The 22,975-nt window shown below is 37.5% G+C and overlaps 1 protein-coding gene across 9 annotated transcripts in view; it reads right to left on the reverse strand.

Annotated features, from left to right (window-relative positions):
- Nucleotides 1-4,757: 4,757 nt before the first annotated feature.
- Nucleotides 4,758-22,975, reverse strand: part of LOC129718955 (afadin) — a 112,112-nt gene continuing 93,894 nt past the window's right edge. For 7 of the 9 annotated variants that reach the window (XM_055670215.1, XM_055670210.1, XM_055670211.1 and 4 more), the window contains 9 exons: nt 19,454-19,660; nt 18,925-19,390; nt 18,286-18,810; nt 17,551-17,917; nt 9,936-10,073; nt 9,481-9,607; nt 7,186-9,424; nt 6,583-6,701; nt 4,758-6,523 (listed from right to left, as the gene is read on the reverse strand). In XM_055670215.1, coding sequence (XP_055526190.1) covers nt 6,343-6,523; nt 6,583-6,701; nt 7,186-9,424; nt 9,481-9,607; nt 9,936-10,073; nt 17,551-17,917; nt 18,286-18,810; nt 18,925-19,390; nt 19,454-19,660 — 4,369 coding nt within the window. In that variant the 3' untranslated portion in view covers nt 4,758-6,342. Of the gene's footprint in view, nt 6,524-6,582; nt 6,702-7,185; nt 9,425-9,480; nt 9,608-9,935; nt 10,074-11,920; nt 12,833-13,437; nt 14,147-16,606; nt 17,290-17,550; nt 17,918-18,285; nt 18,811-18,924; nt 19,391-19,453; nt 19,661-22,975 lie in introns of those variants that run through there. The other 2 variants (XM_055670214.1, XM_055670217.1) reach the window with 2 other exon arrangements.

The following is a 22,975-nucleotide window of genomic DNA, read 5'->3' on the forward strand; positions in this document are numbered from 1 at the left end:
CGCGCAACAATGTACATTTTGTGAAATGAATTTGTTGAGCAATTCATCTCTAGTTTTAGCTTTGTATGTTTGCTTATGATCTTATGAACGATTCGAAACGTAGCCATGGTCAACATTCACATGAAGTAATCTTCAAAAAGTAAATGGAAGGAACTAATTCATCAATTCCAACAATGTTTTTGGAGGAGGTGTCACCGTGGATGTGATAAATTTCATTCATACTATAAAAACAGATAAATATTTTTTCTCTGATTCTTTTCCAGTATCATGGTAGAGTAGTAAAGTTCAAATCTTTTGCCTTTGCATTTGATTACGGCCCACAAAAGCCTTCAAAATAATCACCACCGCACGCACGACTTCGATCGACATTTCATCCTAAATTTTCATTTTCAATGATTCTTAAAAGTATCCGAAGTCATATGTTTCACTTCACCCAGCTTTCATAGCATGTACCACCAAATGCTGAAGTCCAATAGATTCAAATCGGATGGGATGCGGGCCACTCAGAGATACTGATGTAACACGGTAAATTTTCCTTGCACCACTTCTGAACAACCAATGCCTTATGCGCTGGCGCTAAATCCTTTTGAAAGCAGAAACTTCCTTTTCCAAATAATTACTTGGCATAGGGGAGCAAATGGTCTTTGATGACGTGTAATAGATAGTACTCTTTGTAGGTTTTCACGCCCCTGTCGATAAATAGCAGTGGACCCCTCCTCTGTTTTGTCTGCTAGAATATAATGAAGACATGCTCCATATACACGATCATTCTTCAGTAGCAATCGAGATGTTGCAACCCTGTCGGCTATATTTTTGCAGGATAATGCAAGCCGGATTTCACCGGATACGTTCGTTAATTGCTTCGATCACCGCTGCAGTCCGCACCTTCCGTTTTTTACCCGGTCGCTGTTTAAGGACCAGTTTCCTCGAGTGGTTTCATGGTACTGTACACAAACAATTTGCTCAAATTCAGATGTGACAGCTTTCGTCTGATCTGTGTGTAGCTCTTTCCAGAAGATCTGGATTTTTTCTCTACTTGAATCCATTCCTTGTATTCTTGAAGTATTCCTTGTGATAAAATAAACAGTGAAAAGCTGATTTAACACTCAAAACTAGACGGCTCATGTGTTGTCAAAATGAGTCAACTTTTCATTGAATGCATTTAGGGTTTTTAATCCTGGTTCGAACCATGCCAAAATTGATCCTGGTTCGAACTATTACGAAAAATCCCGAATAATCTTATTAAATTCAGTTATTTAAGATTAGAACGATTGCATAATATGCTTTCGATATCTGTCTTAACATATGATTTTTTTACATATTGAAAATTACAGCCTTAAGTTAATTTATTTACAATTAAAACAGCGTTGATTTTGGCTTTGGTTGTTCATATACGACCTGGTTCGTCGTCATTATTATATAGTATCCAAAGCAATTATATTCGAGCAAGAACAGTTTTGAAACATTTAGACATGAATATTATTCCATTCCTATAACATTTTTTTCAATTGAAAGGTTAGTTAAAATAAATTTTAAACAAAAATATGACAGTATATTTTTGATCCTGCTTCGAACTACCGATGATCGTGGTTCGAACTAGCAAGCTTCCTTATATCACCGCTAGAGTCGCTGCGCATTTTTTATATTTCAGTCAAATATTTAAAAACTTTTTGGTAAATTAGTATGCTATTAGGGGTTATCCATATCCATATTTGGAGGAGTAAAAAAACTTTTGCTCGATTCAATCAGTAGTTCGAACCAGGATCATATAAATGGTTCAAACCACAATCAGCATGGTTCGAACCTGGATCATTATTTCTCTGTCATTAAATATCGAAAAGTAAATCATTCAGGCATTGAAATACAGTTTTGAGTACTACAATATATTCGTTATAAGTGTGTTTTCACATTAGAAGTCAATCTTGATACATAACTGCCATCATTTATTAGAAACGCTGAGATCAACCCAAGTGTATCATGAAAAACGCTGAAACTAGTTCGAACCAGGATCAAACACCCTACTAGTGCCCGCTGTCGCACAGAGACTGCATTTCACTAAAGTGCCTCACTGCATCAGCTGCTATCGATGCTGAGATCCGCTGCAACTAGTGCACTATCCATTGCCGTGTCACAGCTGTGGCCGCTATCCGCCTGGTATCTACTGTACTGCTACTGCTGCTGCTAAGGGAAGACTGCTGTTGCCGCTGTCTAGAACTATTATGAGCGGCTTCGACTGAAACAGGCTTTTATATAGGGATGAAAAACCTATCGATAGTAGTAGGAAATCATCGATAACTATCGATAGCCATTTCAGCCGATATTTCCCATCCTTACTCTTATACAGACAAATAGCAAATTTGAAATGGCAAGGTCTATGATTCTGTCGACCGTGCTTGGGAAGCAATCATATTAACGACTAATCAGATCAGTCAAATTTCGCGCTTCAACAAGGATTGACCATTCTCAATAATATAATTGCTTGTCATGATTTGGACTTGATAATTTTTGAATTTTGATTATGCGAAAAATTAATTTTTATGCCGATAATGAAAGCTTTACGGATGTCGTGCTCATGACTGAAGGAAAAGATAATTCAGTACGTTCTGAGACACGAAGATGAAGCCAAATATGTATCTGTTCCAAATTTCTTGACAGTGTAAATTGATTTAACCCTCTAGTGCCCAAATTAATTTCTAAACGGACTTCGATAAAATCATTATAAACACTTTTTAAGTATTTATGAAAGCTTCACGGAACTTCAACTGAAGCCCGCCAAATGGCGGCATTGGGCACTAGAGGGTTAAGAGAAAATATTAACCCTCTCTTTACCATGGTTACTCTAGAGCACCATGGGGTCAGATGCGAAAAGTCCTTCGAAATGTTTACCAATGCTACTCAAAATGCATGAATATATTCTTTAACAATATACTGATTGTTCAAGAACATATTTATGCATTTTAAGTAGGATTGGTAAATATTTCTGAAGACTTTTTGCATCCAAACCTATGGTGCTCTAGAGTAACCATGGTAGAGAGAGGGTTAACTCTTCAAATAGGTTTTTATTGCATCCTGAAAAGGACAATTTGTTGTTTAATTCAATGTCTGATAAGATGCCGATCACATCTTTGCGTTATCACTGGCAGTGCAAATAAAGTATTCCTTGGAGGAAAATAAACACTGGAAAGCTTTCCAGAACGTTCCTTTTATTGGATGCATTTGCTAGTGTGCCTGCTATCGCTCAGAGACAGCATTTCACTAAAATGCCACACTGCATCAGCTGGCCCTGCTTATATAGATGCTCAGACCAACGTCAACCGCTGCGGTATCCCCGTTGCCACAGTAGTGGACGCTTCCGTTGCCATTGGTATCCGCTGCCCTGCATCACCTGGTCCTGCTATCGATGCTGAGACGCGCTCCGTTGCCATACCACAGCCGTACTGTGCCATACCACAGCTGTGGCCGTTGTCCGCTGCACTGCTACTGCTGCTGTATCCACTGCTGCTGTATCCACTGCTGCTGCTAAGGGAGGACTGCTGTTGTTGCAGTCTAGAATGAGCGGCTTCGGGTGAAACAGGCCCTTATATAGGCCAAATAGCACATTTCAAATGGCAAGGTCTATGATTCTGTCGACCGTGCTTGGAAAGCAATCATATAATATAAAGGCTTGACTATTTTCAATAGTACAAAAGTTTGAAAAATGAAATTACAATCATCTGCATTTGGGAAGAATCTTAGAAGATTTTCCAATCTATTGCTGCAAGAACGAAGGAAATCCATCGAATACTAACCGATTTATTAGCATTTGAAATTGGACATATTTTTCCCTTTTTTCGGTTTTAGATTTTCATTTCACATCCCTATGTAGCCGAACTTCCTGAGAGAAGTATTCTACTTCAAAATTTAAAAACCCCCATTTACTGCAAAAACCGAGCCTTTGGCATCCCTATACCGAGTAACAGTGAATGACAATGAACTCATGTCCTGGGCTCAAATTAATTTGTGCCCGCTGTCAGCAGTAAGATAAAGATGTATGAAAAGAAGCGGTGATATCCTGTCTCGTTTTTACATATGATGAGATGTTAGCCCTTGAAGCATTGCGTGATGCCAAAAGGGTGGCAAAAACGGAGATTTTCAGAAACCTTATATGTGTAGAATAAGAAAAGTTGAATATACTATCACAGATGTCGAGACGACTCCGCCTGCCCATGTATTTCAAGGGTGACGAGTTGCTCGTCGAAGCTTCTGTTATACGGCCCTATATTGCACGTCGTCCGACTCGATGTTTTAAAAAACATCAACTCCGATGCCATCTAAATATTGTGATGTTAAATTTCTAACAGGTTCATTGTGAATTAACACGGTCAGTGTTAAGTCAGACATAATCATGGGATATTTTTATCATTTCGAGAAGAACGAATTTGAGGTAAATCAGTGAATTTCGAAGTTTTCGTGATTTCTACGCAATTTGGATGTTTTGAAACACATTTGTTTTTTTGCAAAATGATAAAACTATCACCTCGTCCTGTATGACATAACACCGATCTTATAAATATACCTAGAACCGCAAAAAATGGAATTAATGTTTTGCTTGCTATAAAACCTCGAACAAATCGCCCTTCAATGTGGCATTCGCTTTTGTGCAAGTATCCAATCGATGCTTTTAATCGTATTGAAAAAGTAAATTCAATCGACTATCGAGTTTCGTTTAATGCCATTGCTTATGCAACCTCGATTTTCTCTGAAATAAATCAATATAGTAACATATGCATTGTTGTTGTATTTTCCTTTAAAGTGAATGTTAGTTGTGTTTATCTAAATCCTAATAAAAATCTACTTTTTGAGTCATTATTATACGCTATCATCTGATAAATATTGATGATGTATTACGCCTGTGTTACTTGAATCGCATGTGCATCGCTAGGTGTTTTTATTTCGACGTGTAGTGTATTGTTAATTAGTAAACACTTCTACTAGTTGAGAATAGGTCTGTATGTTTGCGTCTGCATGTAAAATGTTTTAAAATATTTTACTTCTCTTACAAATGTTTACTTCTGCCTATTATCTATTCCATCATTTATGAATTAGAATCGGGTAAAACTTGCTAGAAACTTTTTACTAGTGAACTTGCATTTAGCTGATATTTAGATAATTTTTGAAATGATTCCGAAATGCTACAACAAATCAATTATACTGCTTTAACGCTTCAGTTGATACCTAAATAAATGTTTCAACGTTCATTCCTTAAATATACCGTTTTCCTTCGTTCTTACATACTCTCCTTTACGCGTTCCACGTCGTGTTCAAACATAAAATGCAACTTTGGAAAACAAATCAATAACATACTCTATAGTACTATACAATGATTTCCTAATTGTAAACATGTATAAAATGTGTATTCGAATCACACAATGTATTTGTCACTATTTTAGCGAATATCTAAGGTAGTTTCAATATTAACAATAAAAATGTTAAGTGAGGTTCGGAAATTGACCATTTACCCTAAGGTGCATCGCACTTAAGGTGGCTTATGAGCGCTGGTAAGGACAGGGTAGAGTACACATCGCTAATTCTTTGTATTAAATTTCGTATGTGTCGTTTAGGTCACTTGTTTGAAACAGTTGCGATACAAATAACTAACAATCTAGTCAAAATAGGACTTCGATACGAATCACTTCAACATCTGTTTGTAGAAAGGGTTTTTCTCTGTACTTGTTCCGCACTTTACCACAGTTTCGTTTGCTACACTTGTTATGTGGGGTTTTTTATATGAATTATTATCTATTTACGCCTTTGCTTGAAATACACATCTTTTGATAAAAACACGTTTATTATATGCGTAAAAGTTGTAAGAATCAATGTATCTTTTGTTTTTGGTCCAATGGGTTTTCTACTAGTGAGTTTATCACTTCCATGTTTTGTCCACGTAAATGTAGTTTTTTTACGTTTCCGATCCTCCTTCAATTGTCATATGTTTACTTTTACAACAATCAAATCGATCGGTCTGTTTATTTCTCATCTAGTAAGAATTCTCTTGTTTAACTTTGATATAAACATTTCTAAAATAAATAACAAATCGCGCGCAATCATTCCTGGTGCGTTTGTCATTTCGAAACAATGTTTTCGATTCAGTTAAAAGTATACAAAATAATAGATGTTGCGTGCATCACCTAATGTCTCAAAGCGTCTAAAATCAACATTCAATTGTGTTTACTCTAAAACAAACACGAAACCGTACCACTTTTCCCTCTAGTACTATTATTCACCTGATACAGACTCGCTTGGTGTCAGCTACTGGGCTCGGAGAGACTAATTCGCAGGTCAAAAGCTGTATCACTGTGGTTTTCAGTGCACGGCATCGATATCACGCTGAGCACGGGAAATTTTTAATTTATCCTTCGGAGTATTATTCTCTCCTGATTCTAGTGCAAACATTTTCATTTTCTCCTTGAAAGATAGCTTTTCCGGTACTGGTTCGGATTTTTGCTTTTGTTGTTGTTCAGCTAGCCGACGAGTGCGAGGATCACTAAAACAATAAGTTCTTCGGTGTATAGACTTAATTAATCAAATACATTAAAAACATACCGATATACTTCCTGTGCACCAATCACTCCTGGGGTGGCTTGCATTTGAATATTCCAACTTTCAACTTCCGGGGTAGTGGGGGTGTGCAGCATGGCAGGCATTGTCTCATCAATGAAGCGCTGCAAAGAGTAGCAGAGACGCGGTTGAGTGCCAAATTGTAGCATATCAAATTATAGCATATAATGTCTGTGCCTGCGGCGCCTCACATGATCCAAGTTACGAACCAAAAATATTCAAGCTATAAATAAATACGTGCACCGTACCAGGTATTTCTTCTGTGTTTATCATGGACTAGGAGAAAAAAAATAAAGATTTTAACCTTTCGTAGATGTCACAGCTATCGTTGTACGATTTCCACGCTCTTAGTTCTATTTCATAGAGCGATCTTTATTTACTATATCGAAAACTACAATTGTGTGCTTTTTCAATATTTGCAAAGAAGATGGTGCAAAAATAGCACAAGCTTGCGGAATAACGGATTACGACATAGGCGCTCATTACACTTTAGACAATTTAAATTTTCTTCTTCAAGAAAAAAAATAAAACAGTTAAAATTTAAACATTTTCAATACTAAAATATCTGTCATTCTATCGTGTACTTACATCCGGGTCTGGTCGTTCCATGATAGTTCCTAGTGCACCTTGTTCGGTAGCTCCACTGCTGCCAATTAAATGTCCTGCCTCAGTATAGCTGCTACCAATGTTGCTGGTGTTGCCGGAGAAGAAACCTCCGCAGCTGTTGTTATTAAGCATATTGGCAGCTGCAGCCGCATCTTCATCGTGAAAAGAAACGCGTTTGTTATCTCTGAACGCGGCATTAGCAAGGTTAGCTGCGGTGTAGTTGTTGTTGATATTATTGTTCGAGCTGACTGGAGTATTGCTTGTGCTAGTTACAACTCCGAAACTAGGCAGTAAAGTTGCGGAAGTTGGTGCTGTTGTCAAAAGATTGTTGCTGTGTCTTACAAGTGTGCTACTATTGGTGTTGTTATTAATAACATTTTGTTGTTGTTGATGATCTGTCATAATCATATTTGCGTTGTTGAAAGTCAACTTTGTAGCACTATTACGAATCTTTTGCTGCTGGGACATTATCACGTATGAACTATTACGTTCCGGCGGTGGTGGAGGTGGTGCCGTTCCTTGGTTGTCGCTACTGAGTGAATCCTGAGAATAACCATTCGGCTGATTTTCAGCCGTTTCTTCTTCTGTCTGATCGACCAGATTTAGCTGGCCCATGTCGATTGCCATCTGTGATAACATCTGGTTTGCGTTGGTGTTGTTCATTGTGATTTCACTGAGATTGAGCTGTTTGTCATGATGCGCAAAGCTGGCTGACTTCACAGTACTTTTTGAGGGAGAAGATGGTGTGCTATTGTTATGTTTAAGAATGCTTTTCGGTTGAATTGATGCACTAGCGGAAGCGACTTGCTGCTGGAAACTCGCGATAGTGTTTGCCACAGTGTTGACGGGTTGTACATCATTATAAGCAGTTTCCAGACTTTGGGTAGATGAAGTCTTAATGTCGACTTGTTTCATCTTAGTTAACGGTGCTGAAATGGTGTTTTGTGTTTGTGTAAGTCTTAAAACTTCTTGAACTCCTGAAGAGTCCTTGCCATATGGAGAAGTATCGTTATCAAAATCGGTGTCTTCCTCCATAGCACGTTTTTCGAAATCTCGTTCGAGCATGAGGGTGCGCAATTGTTCGTCCTGCTGCGGAGATCGCTGAGGCATAGATTGTAATTCAGCAATTTGCTGATCGCGCCATGCTCTTATTTGCTCTCTACGTATCTCAGTTTCCTTTTCCTTCTCCTCACGTTCCCACGGATTGCTTCCCGGAGCGATGTTCTTAGACTGCGTTGGCATTGTAGGATAAAAGCCCACTTTTGGGGGGTCGGACGAACTGTACGCATTAACAGTAGAGTTATTACTAGTGCTTGGAGCTGTTTTGAATAGAGGATGTGTATTAGTTGGCGGAAGAGGAGGGTGCTCTTGATCTGATACCCCAGGACGCATATGTGGTTTCGGTGCTGTCGTTGGAGGTAACTGTTTATGAGAGGCTAATGGAGTACTTGGACGGGGACTAGTACCACTGTAGCTAAGCTGCTGCGGCATGGAAGGGGATGGCATCATAGAAGAATCTTGATTTATGGGTCGCTGCTGCGTGGGCACAGGTTGATTGCGCCGCTTGATTAGCTCGTTCATCTCTGCTATTTTCGCTTGACCGCGAAGTAGCGAGGCTTGTTGTTGTTGTTGTTGCTGCTGTTGTTCATTCAAATACAGTTGTGGTGACATCATGGGACTACCATTCTGATAGCCAATGCCCCCACTGGCAATCATATTAACGTTTTGCATACTCTGACTAGCTGATAAACCACTAGGGTGCTGAGTCGAATGCTGATGAGGTTGCTGCGTTGGTTGTTGTTGGAAAGAATGGGCAATATTTGGCATCGATGGTGCCATTATTTGATTTAGTCGAAGGCTTTGTTGTCCTTGTGATTCACGTACAAAATTATTCCCGCTAGCTTGTTGTTGATGTTGCTGTTGTATTTTTTGGAAGCGATTATTCATTGTATTAGAACCGGCAGCAGCAGTTAGATTCGGGTGTGATATATTAGTGTTTATGGCTTGTTGGTGTTGCGGTTGGTTGGGCATTGCGTACGACATCGAGTTGTTTGGTGTTGTTGGCAATAAGGTGTTTGGGTTGGTATTATTATTGCTATTGAAATAGGCAGATGCTGGACGGCTTAAAAGTGGCTGCTGCTGTATTTGTTGCATGCCGCTGTTACCACTGCTGTTTGATGCACCCGGCGAATTGAGTGAGTTTTGTAATGGCATAGGAGGTCTTTAATAGACAAAAAGTAATAAGGGCATTGTGGGAACATAAACAAACAACTTTACCTTTCGCCTAAGTTAGGATGGCTTTGATTCTGTGCACGATAAACGCTAAGATTTTGATAAAATCCTTGATCCTGACTACTTCCTCCCGCTAGGTTGTGAATACTACGGGATTTGTTAGATGATGATCCTGAAAATGTAAGTTCTATGTATATTTTTGAACACACTTTTTTGTTGTTGTTGGCATTCTGAAAGCCTAAACATTATCAACTTTACGAGAACATAATATGTATATATGCCAACAAAACACGGTGTTGAACAAGCAATGGGGTGCAAAAAGATGTTAGTTTGTGATCAAGTGCCATGTATGAAAACTTGATTTTTTTATATAAATCCTAAATGCATACTTTTTATATATAGAATAAATTTTAATGATTTGTGTCACATTTGTAAAACTGCTGCGCACTAATACTCTTCATCTGAAATTCCGGAGACACGGTTTTCAATCTAATTCTTACCAATGTTGCCAACGTGGTGTAAAGCAGGAACTGATTTACTGTTGATTAATTGTTGTCCAGAAGATGCAGGTATGGATGGTTTACTGGGGTCGTTGGTACCTATTCGTGTCATGTCTCGTTCAGACATTCTTCTGCCACCTGGATTTAGAATAATGAATTTCATAACGAACACGATTCATGAGTAAGGTCTATGGTTAGTAGGCCGGTTAATGTCGAAATGGCTTTGCGGATTTGGCGAAGTGGAACAATGAATATCTACTAGTGCCATGCATGCAAAATTATCTATCTATTGTTCATACACAGAGGTTACGTATTCTACTGTTAAATTGATAGATTAAAAAATAAAACAGTAAATTTCTGGCAATTTATTAGTAAACTAATTTACTTAATATGAGAATTACCGCAAAACCAGCTTATAATTTTCCAAACTACATGCCAAGACGCATTTTTACCAAAGAACTATTTGGACTAAAATAATTCAAGTTTAAAACTGAGATAAACCTGAGATAAACCTCATGCTCGTTATTGAAATACTTATTTTGCCGCAAAATGTAAATGCACGTGCAAAAACCCTAACGATCAAAGTTAATCGAGTTCATGCTTTAGTTCGTCTTCGACCTCAACAATACTCAAATTCATGCTATTTAAATATAACGAATGAATCATATTCGACCATCAGATAAGTTTTCGTTGTCACATATTGAATGTTCTGTGTATTGTGGAGGTTAGCTTAGAATAAATAATTTTAAATGTCGGGCTGTTGCGGAATCGCTCATATCAGATTAGGCTCTCCGGTAGGGCTCCTGATTATCGTTTCATTGCATTCAATTGTTCTTTCAAAGATGACAGATGCTACATGTGTAATACGGTAATACCTTTCTCCTCATGGCAAGTTTTCATCAAACGTCAACTCTTCAGTCTTAATACGTAAGCCAAATGCGTCACGAAGTTTTACTTCGAATCAATTGAGTATTTCAAAGTAAACAAATCGAACCAAATCTCCAAGGGTTATTAGCACACACTTGAAATTTCTCGCGTACAGCTATTTTTTGTGTTACAATAGAATACTAACGCAAACAGTGATGGAAATAGGAGAACAGGGGAAAATAAAATCCCAAGCTATCACATCTCTTCAAGGTGAATGGTCATCACCAACGAATCTTGAGATTATAAAACGTTTTCTAAAAAAAATAGCTGTTGATGGGTTCAAATTTAAAAACATAACACAAAGTCTACTGTTATGTTCCTTTGAGTCACCTGTTTAATATCTTGTTTCTATATTCCTTTCTACTATCGTACGCGATGTGATCAGAAATGTTTTGTTCAATGTTTTTTTATAACTTTGAGCTTACATCAGTAAGTATTCAATCACCGAAAGAATTTCATCGCGTGCGTCTGAGTTACCGAAAGTAAGTAGCTTTTTCTCCATCTTAAAAATGAAAAATTGAAAATTTTTGAAATTGAATTATATGTATAACCAAAATGCTCTCTCAGATTGAGAACTGCAAAATATTGTATCTTCGTTACACAATGTTGCAACACATGTAGGGTGACATTTTTCAAACAAATTGTCTTTCCTATGTTCTTACATAGCTATGACCAATATTGTGAACCATTGATTTCAGTTTTTTGTTTCACTCAACCATGTGCATGTAGGTACCGTACCTGGTTGTAAACATGTACGTTCAAATTGTGAAATATAGAACTGAAAAACCTAAACATAGAAGAATGTTCGTTTGCTTAGATAATCTGCTTCAATACGTGTTGTACATAGCAAATATTGCACGCATAACTCAAAACTATATAATTCGCTATTGTTTATCTACTAAATAGCATGAAAATAATTCAATTCAGAGCTTCCAGTTGAATATCCTGAAAAGCTAACTGTTCTGAAAAAGTATTCATTGCAAATATCTAAAAAGCGTAAGAACCTATGTGAAATAGAGGCAAAGTGCTTGGGTGTTAATAAAATTAGGATTCTGTACCAATGAAGGTCAGTGCCGGTGGTCAGCTTTTGCGGGATGTTGGTGGCGTTTCGTCGTCATCCGATTGCTCAGTTTTACGATTATATCCGTAAGTATTGCTTAGTTGGGGTGGTGCGTATCTGCGGTTTACAGATTTAAGTATTTTTATTAAATTTTGCTGTTTTTTTAAATGACGCAACGATTTTTTCGTCGGTGAATGGCGTGGACTAAATCTTTCCGATTTGGATGTTTGTTGCTTGATGCTTGTTAAAGCCGGATAACTACCATTGCGAAACAATTGAAGTTTGATGGGTTTGTTTTCAATATCCCTGCAATTATTTTTGCAAGTTTTGATTTTTTTCAGTATGAAACCATCGGGAGTGGTTTCATTCCAATCATTTATTATATGATAGTTATCCAAATTAGTCGTACTTCTAAATGAAAGTTTGGATTGTCCATCTAAGTTATTGGCATCTTCTGTGAGGTATTTTGAGAATTTATTTCGTTGTGATAGGTTTCCTACTTCAAGATCTTCACCCATAGATCCAAACTCACTCCACTGTTTGAGTTGGTTGAGGATTTTCTCCTCTTCATAAGCGGACATTTTGTTGTTAAAAGCAGATTTGTTGTGTTTAACGCTTAAGCTCGTAAGATTTGGAGTTGATAGCGAACGAGTCATCTGCTGGGTCAATTCAAATGTTTCTACACTGTTCTCCATTCGATTGTTGTCACAATTTTTCAATGAGTTGAAGAACTTTGTCAACGCCTTAACTTTGCCGTGACCGAACTGAATCGATTCAGTGGGCATCGCCGTTATATCCATGTTCCCTGATTTAGACATAACAGCGCAAGTATTGTCTCGTTCTAATATTTGTTTTATTAGTAAGCATGCAGTAGGAACTGGTGATGATAATTGTGGTTTCAGTTCGCTGGCTGAAAATGGAGTGGAGACTTGTAGTTGGAATTGAATCATGCAGGGTTTAATATATGTTCATCAACAACGCTATTCTTTATTTGAATTTTGGAACTGTTTGATTACTGATTGGTAGATTGGGACAATATTTCATTTGAAGTAATAAGTTACTTTTTTGCGATAAATGATGCAGTAAATGTAGAATTGAAAGGCTTCACAAGAATTCAATAATTAAACAATTTACTTGGTAATTATTATAATGCAAATACCGAGAGCATAGCTTCTAAACACTCACAACATGTAATATAAATTTAAATTCTAAACAAAACAGTCAACACATGATATTGTACGCTTTGAGTGGTGTAAATGTAGTATAATATGCACAAGTACAGTAACGATAGTTCTTGCTTTGCACAAATTCATGACATTACATTATGGAAATCAAAAAACGAGTAATTAATAGAATTAAAACTAGAGAAATATTGGATGCTCTCTCACTTACTTCATTAACAATAATCTATTATCTATAGTTTGACTTGGTGTTGTGTGTTTATGGTTTATCTTCGTCCGATAGTAGTTCAATGAATATCAGTCATAAAACAGCTCTCCTCTTTGGTAAGATTACCTGCAACACTATTGTAAGAACAATCATCACTAGGGTTGTCGTCATTGAAATCTGATTCCAGAGGCATTGGCGAGTCAATCAATTTGCCTAGTTCACTGGTATTGTTGATAAGATTTGATCCGTCTTCATTAGCAGTAAATCTGTTATGATTAAGCGGAGATTCTACATATGTTTTCTCTTGTTGCGACTGCTTTGTCAAAACACATTTGGGAATACCATAATCTTGTAAAGTTTCCACTTGATTCTGGTGACAGGTTAAATGGATGGTTTCGTTTCTTGAAGGGTTTGGGCAATCATTGTTATCGATGAATTCATTCTTAATGTTAAGATATAAGTTTTCATTTTTGCGATCATCATTGGTACTTACAGTACCGGATCTTGTTGTACAAAATTTGAACAAAGGTTCCTTGGTCCCTTGGTTGTACTGTTCGATATCATTTAAAACGTTATAGGCCTCATTGCTACTGTCATTAGCGCAATAGTTGGTGTTTTGTTCAAATTTATTCAAATTTTTGCTTTCGGCTATGATATCAAAGCTGACCGTTTTACGACACGATGAGTTACTGCCACGACGACTGCCAGGATTTATCATTATGCTAGCTATATTGCCAAGTGTCGTAGAAGTTTTCGTAGTGGAAAATGTTCTGGGCACAGCCTGTACAAACGACGGTTGCAGCTCACTATCTAGGCTGGTGTAGAATCTAGTTTCCTAATGGTAAACGAGTTGGTGATAGTATTAGTGCTGTTTACAACTGGGTTTTTTAAATCTCGCAAGAATGCACATTTGCTATTGTAATGTTACTCATTGGGTAATGAAAAAGTATTCCAAAAATATACTGAAAAAATTTAGATTGCAATATACACTTACATCATGTAAAAAATGTTTATGTATGCCCTTCTAGAAATTAAAAAACTGTTCCGCTTTCCATAAAAAAAATCGATTACTGATATAGATGTTTGTAATCTCTTCGCCCTTTTAAGTATATTTATCTATTCGGAATCAGTGTTATATTCTGCTATTATAGCGTTTTTATAATAGGAACGCGACCATCTGTTTTTTTTATTAAGTACAGACTTCGCGGCCAGCTGTCACTAGCTGTCTTTTTTTCTTTTTTTTTCCTTTCCCAGTAGGGATTCAAACATGCCGACTGGCTCGATAACGCTGCATCGTACGTTGAAACCAGTTAAGGGTATCTCCGAGAAAACACAAGAAAGTTTGTTTGTTTCTAAAATGCCGGGAATTTTCACATTTTTGCTAATTCTACGCTACAAATGAACGCAAACCAACCTGCCACAGGTAAATTGTAGTTGAAAATAATAGCAACTATTAGCAAGAGGCAAATTATTAACTCGTAAAACAAGGAGCATATTGGCTCTAACAGAAATTTGTAACATAGGGTATCGGCTATATTATCGCCAGGTTTAGGAAGGACGATAACACGATAAACCTGACGATAACAGAGCTTGTTACCCTCTATTAGGTTATCGAACTATTTCGACAGCGGATTTTTTCAGCATGTTTTCTGCAGCGGCGGTTTTCTACAGTAGTTTTTTGCCAAGCCTGCCAGGGGTCTACTACGAAAGGCTGAAAGTCAAAAGGCTGAAACACGAAAGGCTGAAATTCGAAAGGCTGAAAACTATATAAGGCCGAAAACACGAAAGGCTGAAAACACGAAAGGCTGAAAACACGAAAGGCTGAAAACACGAAAGGCTGAATCACGAAAAGCTGAAAAATCATAAGGCTGAAATTCACAAAGTTCATTTCTAAAAGAACACTCGCGGCCTACGGCCGACTCGATTGTCCGAGATGTATGCTGTCCTTACTCGCTATCGCTCGTTCGGACTAAACTAGGGGATCACCCCTACGAGTCAGTAGACCTAGGAAAACGAACGAACCTATACAGAGGTGATTTCTGCGGGGGGCTGCCCCCCCGCAGTGGCCGGCGCTTCCGACGGCGGGTTGCCGGCGCACACTCGCGGCCTTCGGCCGTCTTGCCCTGAATTATCTAGGAAACGTGTACAAGAGTCAAGTGTGTATAGATTCAAATGTTGCCGAAAATTAATTTTCCATTGCACAAACCAATTAATACTCAAACATTGAACTCTGTCACCTTATAAAGGTTTGTTATCCATGTGTCCGAATTTTTCAACGATTATGATTCAAGTTACAAAAGTTTCAGCCTTTCATGTTTCAGCCTTTTGTTCATTCAGCCTTTTGTGGTTTCAGCCTTTTGTGCATTCAGCCTTTCGTTATGAAACATACTTTTCAGCCTTTCGAGTTTCAGCCTTTCGGGTTTCAGCCTTTTGAGTTTCAGCCTTTCGTTACTAACCCGACAGACTGAAGGCTAGGAAAGAGTTCGAATTTAATTTTTTTGAAAATATTTACAGAACAGAGCATTAATACTTTGTTTTTAACTGTTGTCTATTGTAAACAAAATATATGCATCGTTTTACAACCCGCATACGTGGAATAAATAGTTTTTTTTTTCATTTTACTGAACGTATTGCAGTGAACTCAGAACGCATAGCTGTTTGAGTAGAGAATTCACGATACATTCACAACATCATTCACAACTGAAGTTATCAAGGAAAAATTAAGGTATGACAATAAAGCAGATCTATGCCAGATGATCGGAAAATACGCAGAAAATTTCAGCGATCATCTTTGATTTGAATACATCGGATGAATAGGAATAAATGACCCTTTGCACAGGTATTTGGCTCAACAGATTAACTATTTTTTACGAAAGTAGTATTTTTTAGACTCAAGTATAATCCTCAAAAGGGGGTATGCATTTTAACATAGGTTTTATTCAAAACATTGTAGCTCAGAAACCTTTGGTTGTAGGGCAAACTGTGTTCCGCGGAAAATACTTAGTTTGCTGAGTCGAAAACGTGTGCAAAGATTCATTCGAATCAAAAAAAGTCGATATTGTTCGATAACTTATCTGGCTTGGATTTGCTCAATACGTTAACATGTAAAGGTTTTTAAAAAGGGATTTTTGACAGATAAAACTGGGAGTATCATTTTAGTTTAGGACTTGATTTCATCTAGAGCATCAGAACATTCACATAAACCCACAGCATTGCTACTCTGTGGTGAATCTAGTAAATTCATAAACAAACACTGTACTTTCATAAGCTAGTAGTAAATGAAGATATTTCCTACCACTTCATCATCTTCATCATCATCGATGAATGGGATGTCGTCTAGATTCACATCGGCCACAAACGATAAGTTTGAGTCTGTTGAAGGTAACTCCAGTTTGATTTCAAATACCGGCATCTCGACCACTGGTGTTTCCGCTTCTGTCGCTTCTTCTATTTTAATCATTTCACGACTACTGTGGCTGCTTCCTCTCGAATCATAATCTTCAACATGAATTGACGGTGGTGTGTCGTACCGGACAGGACCAATATTTCTGGATGACGGAGCCACACCGCTACTGCTAACTTCGTTTGTTTTGCTTATGCTTCCCAGGCTATTGCTTCTGGTACGGTTGTGGAAACTGGTTAAACTAACTGTTGATCTACAGTCTCTATAGCGCGGATCGAAATGAATCTGCTGTAACTGGTCATTAGAGAGTATGTCGTCATTCGAAAACGATAACCCATAATGTCTTGGTTGGATCAAATCTGGATTGGACATTCTCCTGTGAGAATCGTCGTACGAAAGATAAGGCGCAGAGAAAGTGTGATTTTTCATCGGATGTAACGAATGTTGCATAGAACCTCGGCGTGAAAGCGATCGCGAGCTGCCGTGGAAATTGAGACTTTCATTTGAACGACCAAAGTGGTATCGCTGATTACCATCGTTATCGTACACATTACAGCTAAACTCATTTCCTATATCTAATCGAACGTTAGAATTAATTAGATCAAGCGTACGCAAGACATGCAAGCAATGTTAGTTAATACCGTTTACCATAATGATAGTGGCCGCCATAGGTAGCATATAATTTAAAAGCAGCATGGGAGATTGTGGTAAATGTTATAACGTTAGTACACTAGCGGTATTTAAATATTTAAACCACGCAAGACATGATACAAAACTCGTATGAACAAGGACAAATAAATTTTCTGGTACAATAATTGCATGAAAACTTCACTTACCGCGTTGTATAACTGGACTTGGCTGTTGCAGCAGGGTTGCCAACCCATGATAAATGGCTCCTTGTTTTGCGACTTTCAATGTTACTACCGGTCCAGTGCGCACTAGATGATCCGCTGCCCGTTCTTGGGTGATTCCGATTAGACTTTGTCCATCTACTTCCAATAACTGGTCCCCTGCCTGTAAACGATCATCCAAATCTGCTGCACCCCCTGTTACCACCGATTTGATATAAATTCCTAAGCGTTCTTGACCAGCTCCCTTAGCAGCTACAATCGACAGGCCCATGCCGTTCGCGTTTTTGTGCAGCTTAATAATTTGAATTTCTGGTTGTGGTAATTTACTAGACATAACACTAGGCGATCGACCCTACAAATGTTTGGATAAAATAAAAACGAATCAGAAAAGTCCTATTAACAGTAAATCTTCTGAATGGCTTGTTTACATGTAGAAGTTTTGTTTAAATCTCTAGGAGAAATTTCAAATGGTTCATTTATTTTTGCTATTTAGTTCTGACTACCTTTAATCTAGTATATATTAAATTGTAACACGAAAAACAATTTCAAAATATGTACACATAATTTCCTAAAGTTTTGATTTGACATTTGAAGACTTGTGTAGCTGCGTTGGTGTTTACATCTACACTTGTTTTCAATCAAGTCTAAGCAAAGCAGAAAAAGTGTAGCTACACCGCCTAAAAGAATTCGACATAAAGTACACTATGTTCATGCACTTACATTAAACTGATGCATGTAGACTGTCCATAGGCCAATGCTGGTGGGTTGAGAGGCAAGCCTACACATATTTGCCATTTGGAATGGACTTAGAAAATCTACCAAACCAGCCGGAATACCACGTACTACGTCGCAACTAAAACCGTCGTCCGGAAGAAGCAATGCTAGTGGCAATTCAGGCGACTCTTCTAATCGAATTTCTCGACCATCTGCCCGACTCAACTCATCGGCGACCGACTCGGCCATTCGAACGGTAGCATCAATCAAGTTTCGGGGTATAGTTTCCTGCGAGAGCAAAGCAGCCATTTGAAGCGAGTTTAACCGGAAACAAGAACACACCAGTTGTTGGACTTCGGTAACAGATGTTTTTGGTGCCTGAAGAAACTGTGCGCATTGGTTAATTTTAGCCAAATGGCAGTCAGCTGCTAGCTCGAGACCTTGCTTTTCGGCCCACAATTCCAGTAGTGAGAGTCGTTCACTTAGAGCTTTACCCCAGGCACTGGTGCACATGTGGGACGTCGTGACAAACTGTTGACAGCAAAAATACATTACTTACATGATATATAATCTCGTCTAATTATAGCTTTAGTTGTAGAAAAATTAATTTTATATTATTCAATTAAGCTTCTGCTTTTCACTTACCTTGTTGAAACACACCACGTTGATGTAATGAAAAAGTTGAGAGAAAAGCTGTATTGTGAGAGCGGCATTGACTCTACACCGTCGCAATAATGCCATTGCCGAGCCTAAAACGGATAGCACCAAACCTGCTGCAGAATCGTGGTCGATGTTTTCGGATAGAAACTGGTTTAGCGTTTGCGATAGCTCTACGTGGAAAATTGACACCAAATTTCGGAATGCTGTTTGTACACTCTCAGCCAAGACTTCCTGCGCCTGCACACTGAAGGCCGAGATGTGTCTATCGGATTTGAGAAAATGCAAAAACTCGGAACTGTTTGCCATCCAAAATGACAAAATTTTGGCATCTGTGTACTGCTCTTGAACAACGTTCTGAATCAGATTGGCAACATGATGTAGGAATACTGTTAACTTGTGGGCACGCTCTGTTGGCTGTAAATCTGGACGATAGTGAGTGGAGGCGCGGTACCTATTATGAGGGAAAAAAGAACTGTAACATGTACCGACTAATTAGAATGCGATATGTTTATACCTAGCACAAAGATATAGTGTGTATACTGGGGCTAGCTTAAAGTTAGGTGAATTGACATCTAATTCGCTGATAACTGCCTGCAGAAAAGCTTCCTGATGCTGTTCAGGAAACTCGAGTACAGCGGGTAAAATCGGTTCCTGGCCACCGGGTTCACTTGAAATTGATGCTGCCGCATGCGATGGTTGTAGTTTAGGGAATGTACTGATCCTAAACAAAACAAAAAAATAAATAAATAAAACCAATTTAATTCAAATTCTTCAGCAGCAGCAAGCATTATGTTCCATTATAGAGATTTGTCGTTCGTGTGAGTGCAGAAATTGGTTAGTTAATGCAAATGCAATTAGTTAGAGAGTAGAAAGTAGTGATTTATTGAAGAGTGAAAAAATGAGTAGTAAACAATAGTAAGATAGTTTTTTAATGACACTATGGTCAACAATCGCGGAACTGTTTTAATTTTAGTTAAACTACTTTCTTATAAGAAAACACGAAACACTATTGCAATCTTTTAATGAAAAAAATTAAGTGCTCACAAGGCTCAGGAAAAACCAGAAAGTTACTTTTTTCTTGTTGGAAAAAAATCGTGTTTCTCAGATGGTATCTTAAGCAAAATTTATCGTATTGTCGAAGAATACTGAATAGAGATCAAATCGGTTCGAAATTTTCTTACCACACAATGTAAAATCGATCATAAAAAAGCAAAGCAAAACCTTGGTGTTACGTTCCGCGATTCGGAACTCGACCTTCTGTACACAGACTTCGCAGCCAACCGTTTGCGGGACTAGGCGCCACGATCCTCTACTGACACTAACAGTCTCTTCTAAGCCAAGACTCGAACCTACGACGACTGGCTTGTTAGGTAAGCATCGAACCTCGAGACCATCTGGAAGATCATCATATGTCTTCCATAATACAACTTAGCTTACAGTTTTAGGAACGGTCATAAATTTGTTTAATATTGACTTTCACAACACCCAAATAAAAACAGAAATACATAACCCGTGAAGTTGTATGATAGTCCCTCTTAAAGCTAAAATAAATTTCCAAGCTATAATTTTATTTTGAACAGAATTTGTCATGGCAACCCCGCCATGTAGGTTATGATTGTGACTTGATAATCGGAACATAAGTTTTCATGTAGGGTACATTTTCCACTGCGACCAGAGATTTGATATTTTGTGGTGGTTACTAAGGTTATGATATGCTATGTTGTGTTCAAATTATAAGAATTTGGTTATGACGAAGATTTTAAATACGACCAATGTTTTATTCTAAAACAACATGTATTGAATGGAAAAAATGCAAATTTTTGTAATTTTATCTGAATTAACACTTTCTTTTATGAGAATAACGGAACTACACCATAGTTTCGAAAATCTAATCTAGCGGCATACATTGAACAAAATACTCCAAATCATGGCATTTATTGAATCATCACCTTAGTTCAGAGGAATCAAATTTTAATTATATATTCTCTTCCTACGGAATTCCTGCGGCGCGTATCATTTGCGATAAAATTCGTGGCCGGTTTCACCATAAATATTTTATGGTATGTGTTTTCACATGCACGAAAACAATTTAAAGGAAACAATATATTCATTAATCAATCAAGATGGAAATAAAATTTTCCACAACTTTGTTTTCACGACACTGTTGGAAAAAACCCCATAGAAAAATGATACCAGGATGGAATTTGATGCATCACACTTAACTATGAGAATATATCTCATTAAAATCTCGCGGCCATTATGTGGAAAGCAAATCGGGTTGTATGCAACATCTGGTCCTATGATGGAGCGTATATGAAATTTTGATGACTGAAATAAAGCTGGGCCAACTACCCATAACACATGTTTGAAGCTGTTGTTAGTAAGTTGTTACAACCGCATAGTCGGCATTGAAGGTTCTATGTCTTAGTTTTATCACATACTGAACAACTTTGATATAACCAATTCTGTTACTTGGAAGGTTTTCTGTGGGGACCTTTTCCAGAATTTTATTTCTTTGAAAGCGTGCGATTCATCTACTTTACTGACAGTTTTTATTACTGACCCTGAAAACTAACACTGATCTATTTTCGGCCACCAATCGACGTAGTTTCATTAACTTCACATGTTGTTATTTTTGTTATATGCGTCAAGTACGGAATACTGCGAACTACAATAGGATATCGCATAAAATATGTAAATCACAGGACAATCAATCACAAAACTAGTCTTCGAGCGGAAATCCTTAAAGAGAAATACGAAATTTTGTATGTTGGCTCGTTAGCATCCAACATAAAGATTTTTCATTAGAGCGCTGCAGCGTCTTTAATGTTTCAGACACATGGTGCTCCCACAGACTGTATTATAAAAAAATGCACCAAAGAATCTGAGTGCACAATTCGATTCGTTATGACGTCCAGAATCTCTGGTCAAAATTTCAAAATCATCGCACGGTACATTTTTGACTAATGCTCTTTTGACAATCACAGAAAAACTTATAGATAAAAAACTGATTTTAATGGGGGGTGTTCTTTGAAAAACTCTATTTTGACATGCCCAACGTACAGATAGGACATCGCAGTATTCAGCAATTGTTTTTCTTTAAAATTTTCCACAACTTTGCTCGAGGAAACAATCGTATGTTGGTATGTTGAAAATCAGAAAAAATATTTATTTTTACCTAACTGTTAGGTGTTGATCGAAAAACCAAAAACGCCAGAAGTAAGGCTTTGTTCTATGAAACAATTTTGCTGAAGACATTGAGTACATAAAATCCAACTTTTGACAGTCAAATCTAAAACGATCACGAGTTTTCGAGTTTAGACCACTGTGCACTGCGGGATTTTCGAATAAATCTTTCCACCAATAGTAAATGTCTTGAAATATAACCCTTGGAATGTGTAGAAACTTATTTGGAAATTATTTCATAAAATGGTGGTTGAAAACGTGCTTTACTACGTATTTCGTCGTTTTTATATCACTTTTTTGTACTTAACGACCTTCAAAAGAGCATTGGTCAAAAATGTACCGTACGATGATTTTGAAATTTTGACCAAAGATTCTGGACGTCATAACGAATCGAATGGGGTACTCAGATTCTTTGGTGCATTTTTTTATAATAACGGTCCGTGGGAGCACCGTGAAACAATTTATATGAAAAAAAAAAGTTTATATGAATGCGTCTGATATAACCTAAAATCCTGTTGAGGTCAAATATTATTTTCAAAGTTGTTCTCATTTCATATTTTAATCAAGTGGTTTTCGATCCCTCCAGCAGGTTGTTTTCGAAAGAAATCCATGAATATATTGAAATCATTTATAATAATGAAATCAACCTTAACTATAAATGGAAGGTCTGAGTGTACTAACTAAAACTCAATGCTGTTTTAATATTTTTGTGAATAGAATATTTCTACATCATGAAGAAGCAATCGTTTTAAATAATTAGCAGAGTAAGTGTTAGATAGCTCATAAATTGTGATTCAAAATTAATTGTGTTACTTATTAAAACAAGCATCTCTTAATCTCGAAGGTTTCT

Source organism: Wyeomyia smithii, chromosome 1, assembly GCF_029784165.1.
Source record: "Wyeomyia smithii strain HCP4-BCI-WySm-NY-G18 chromosome 1, ASM2978416v1, whole genome shotgun sequence".
NCBI lineage: Eukaryota > Metazoa > Arthropoda > Insecta > Diptera > Culicidae > Wyeomyia > Wyeomyia smithii.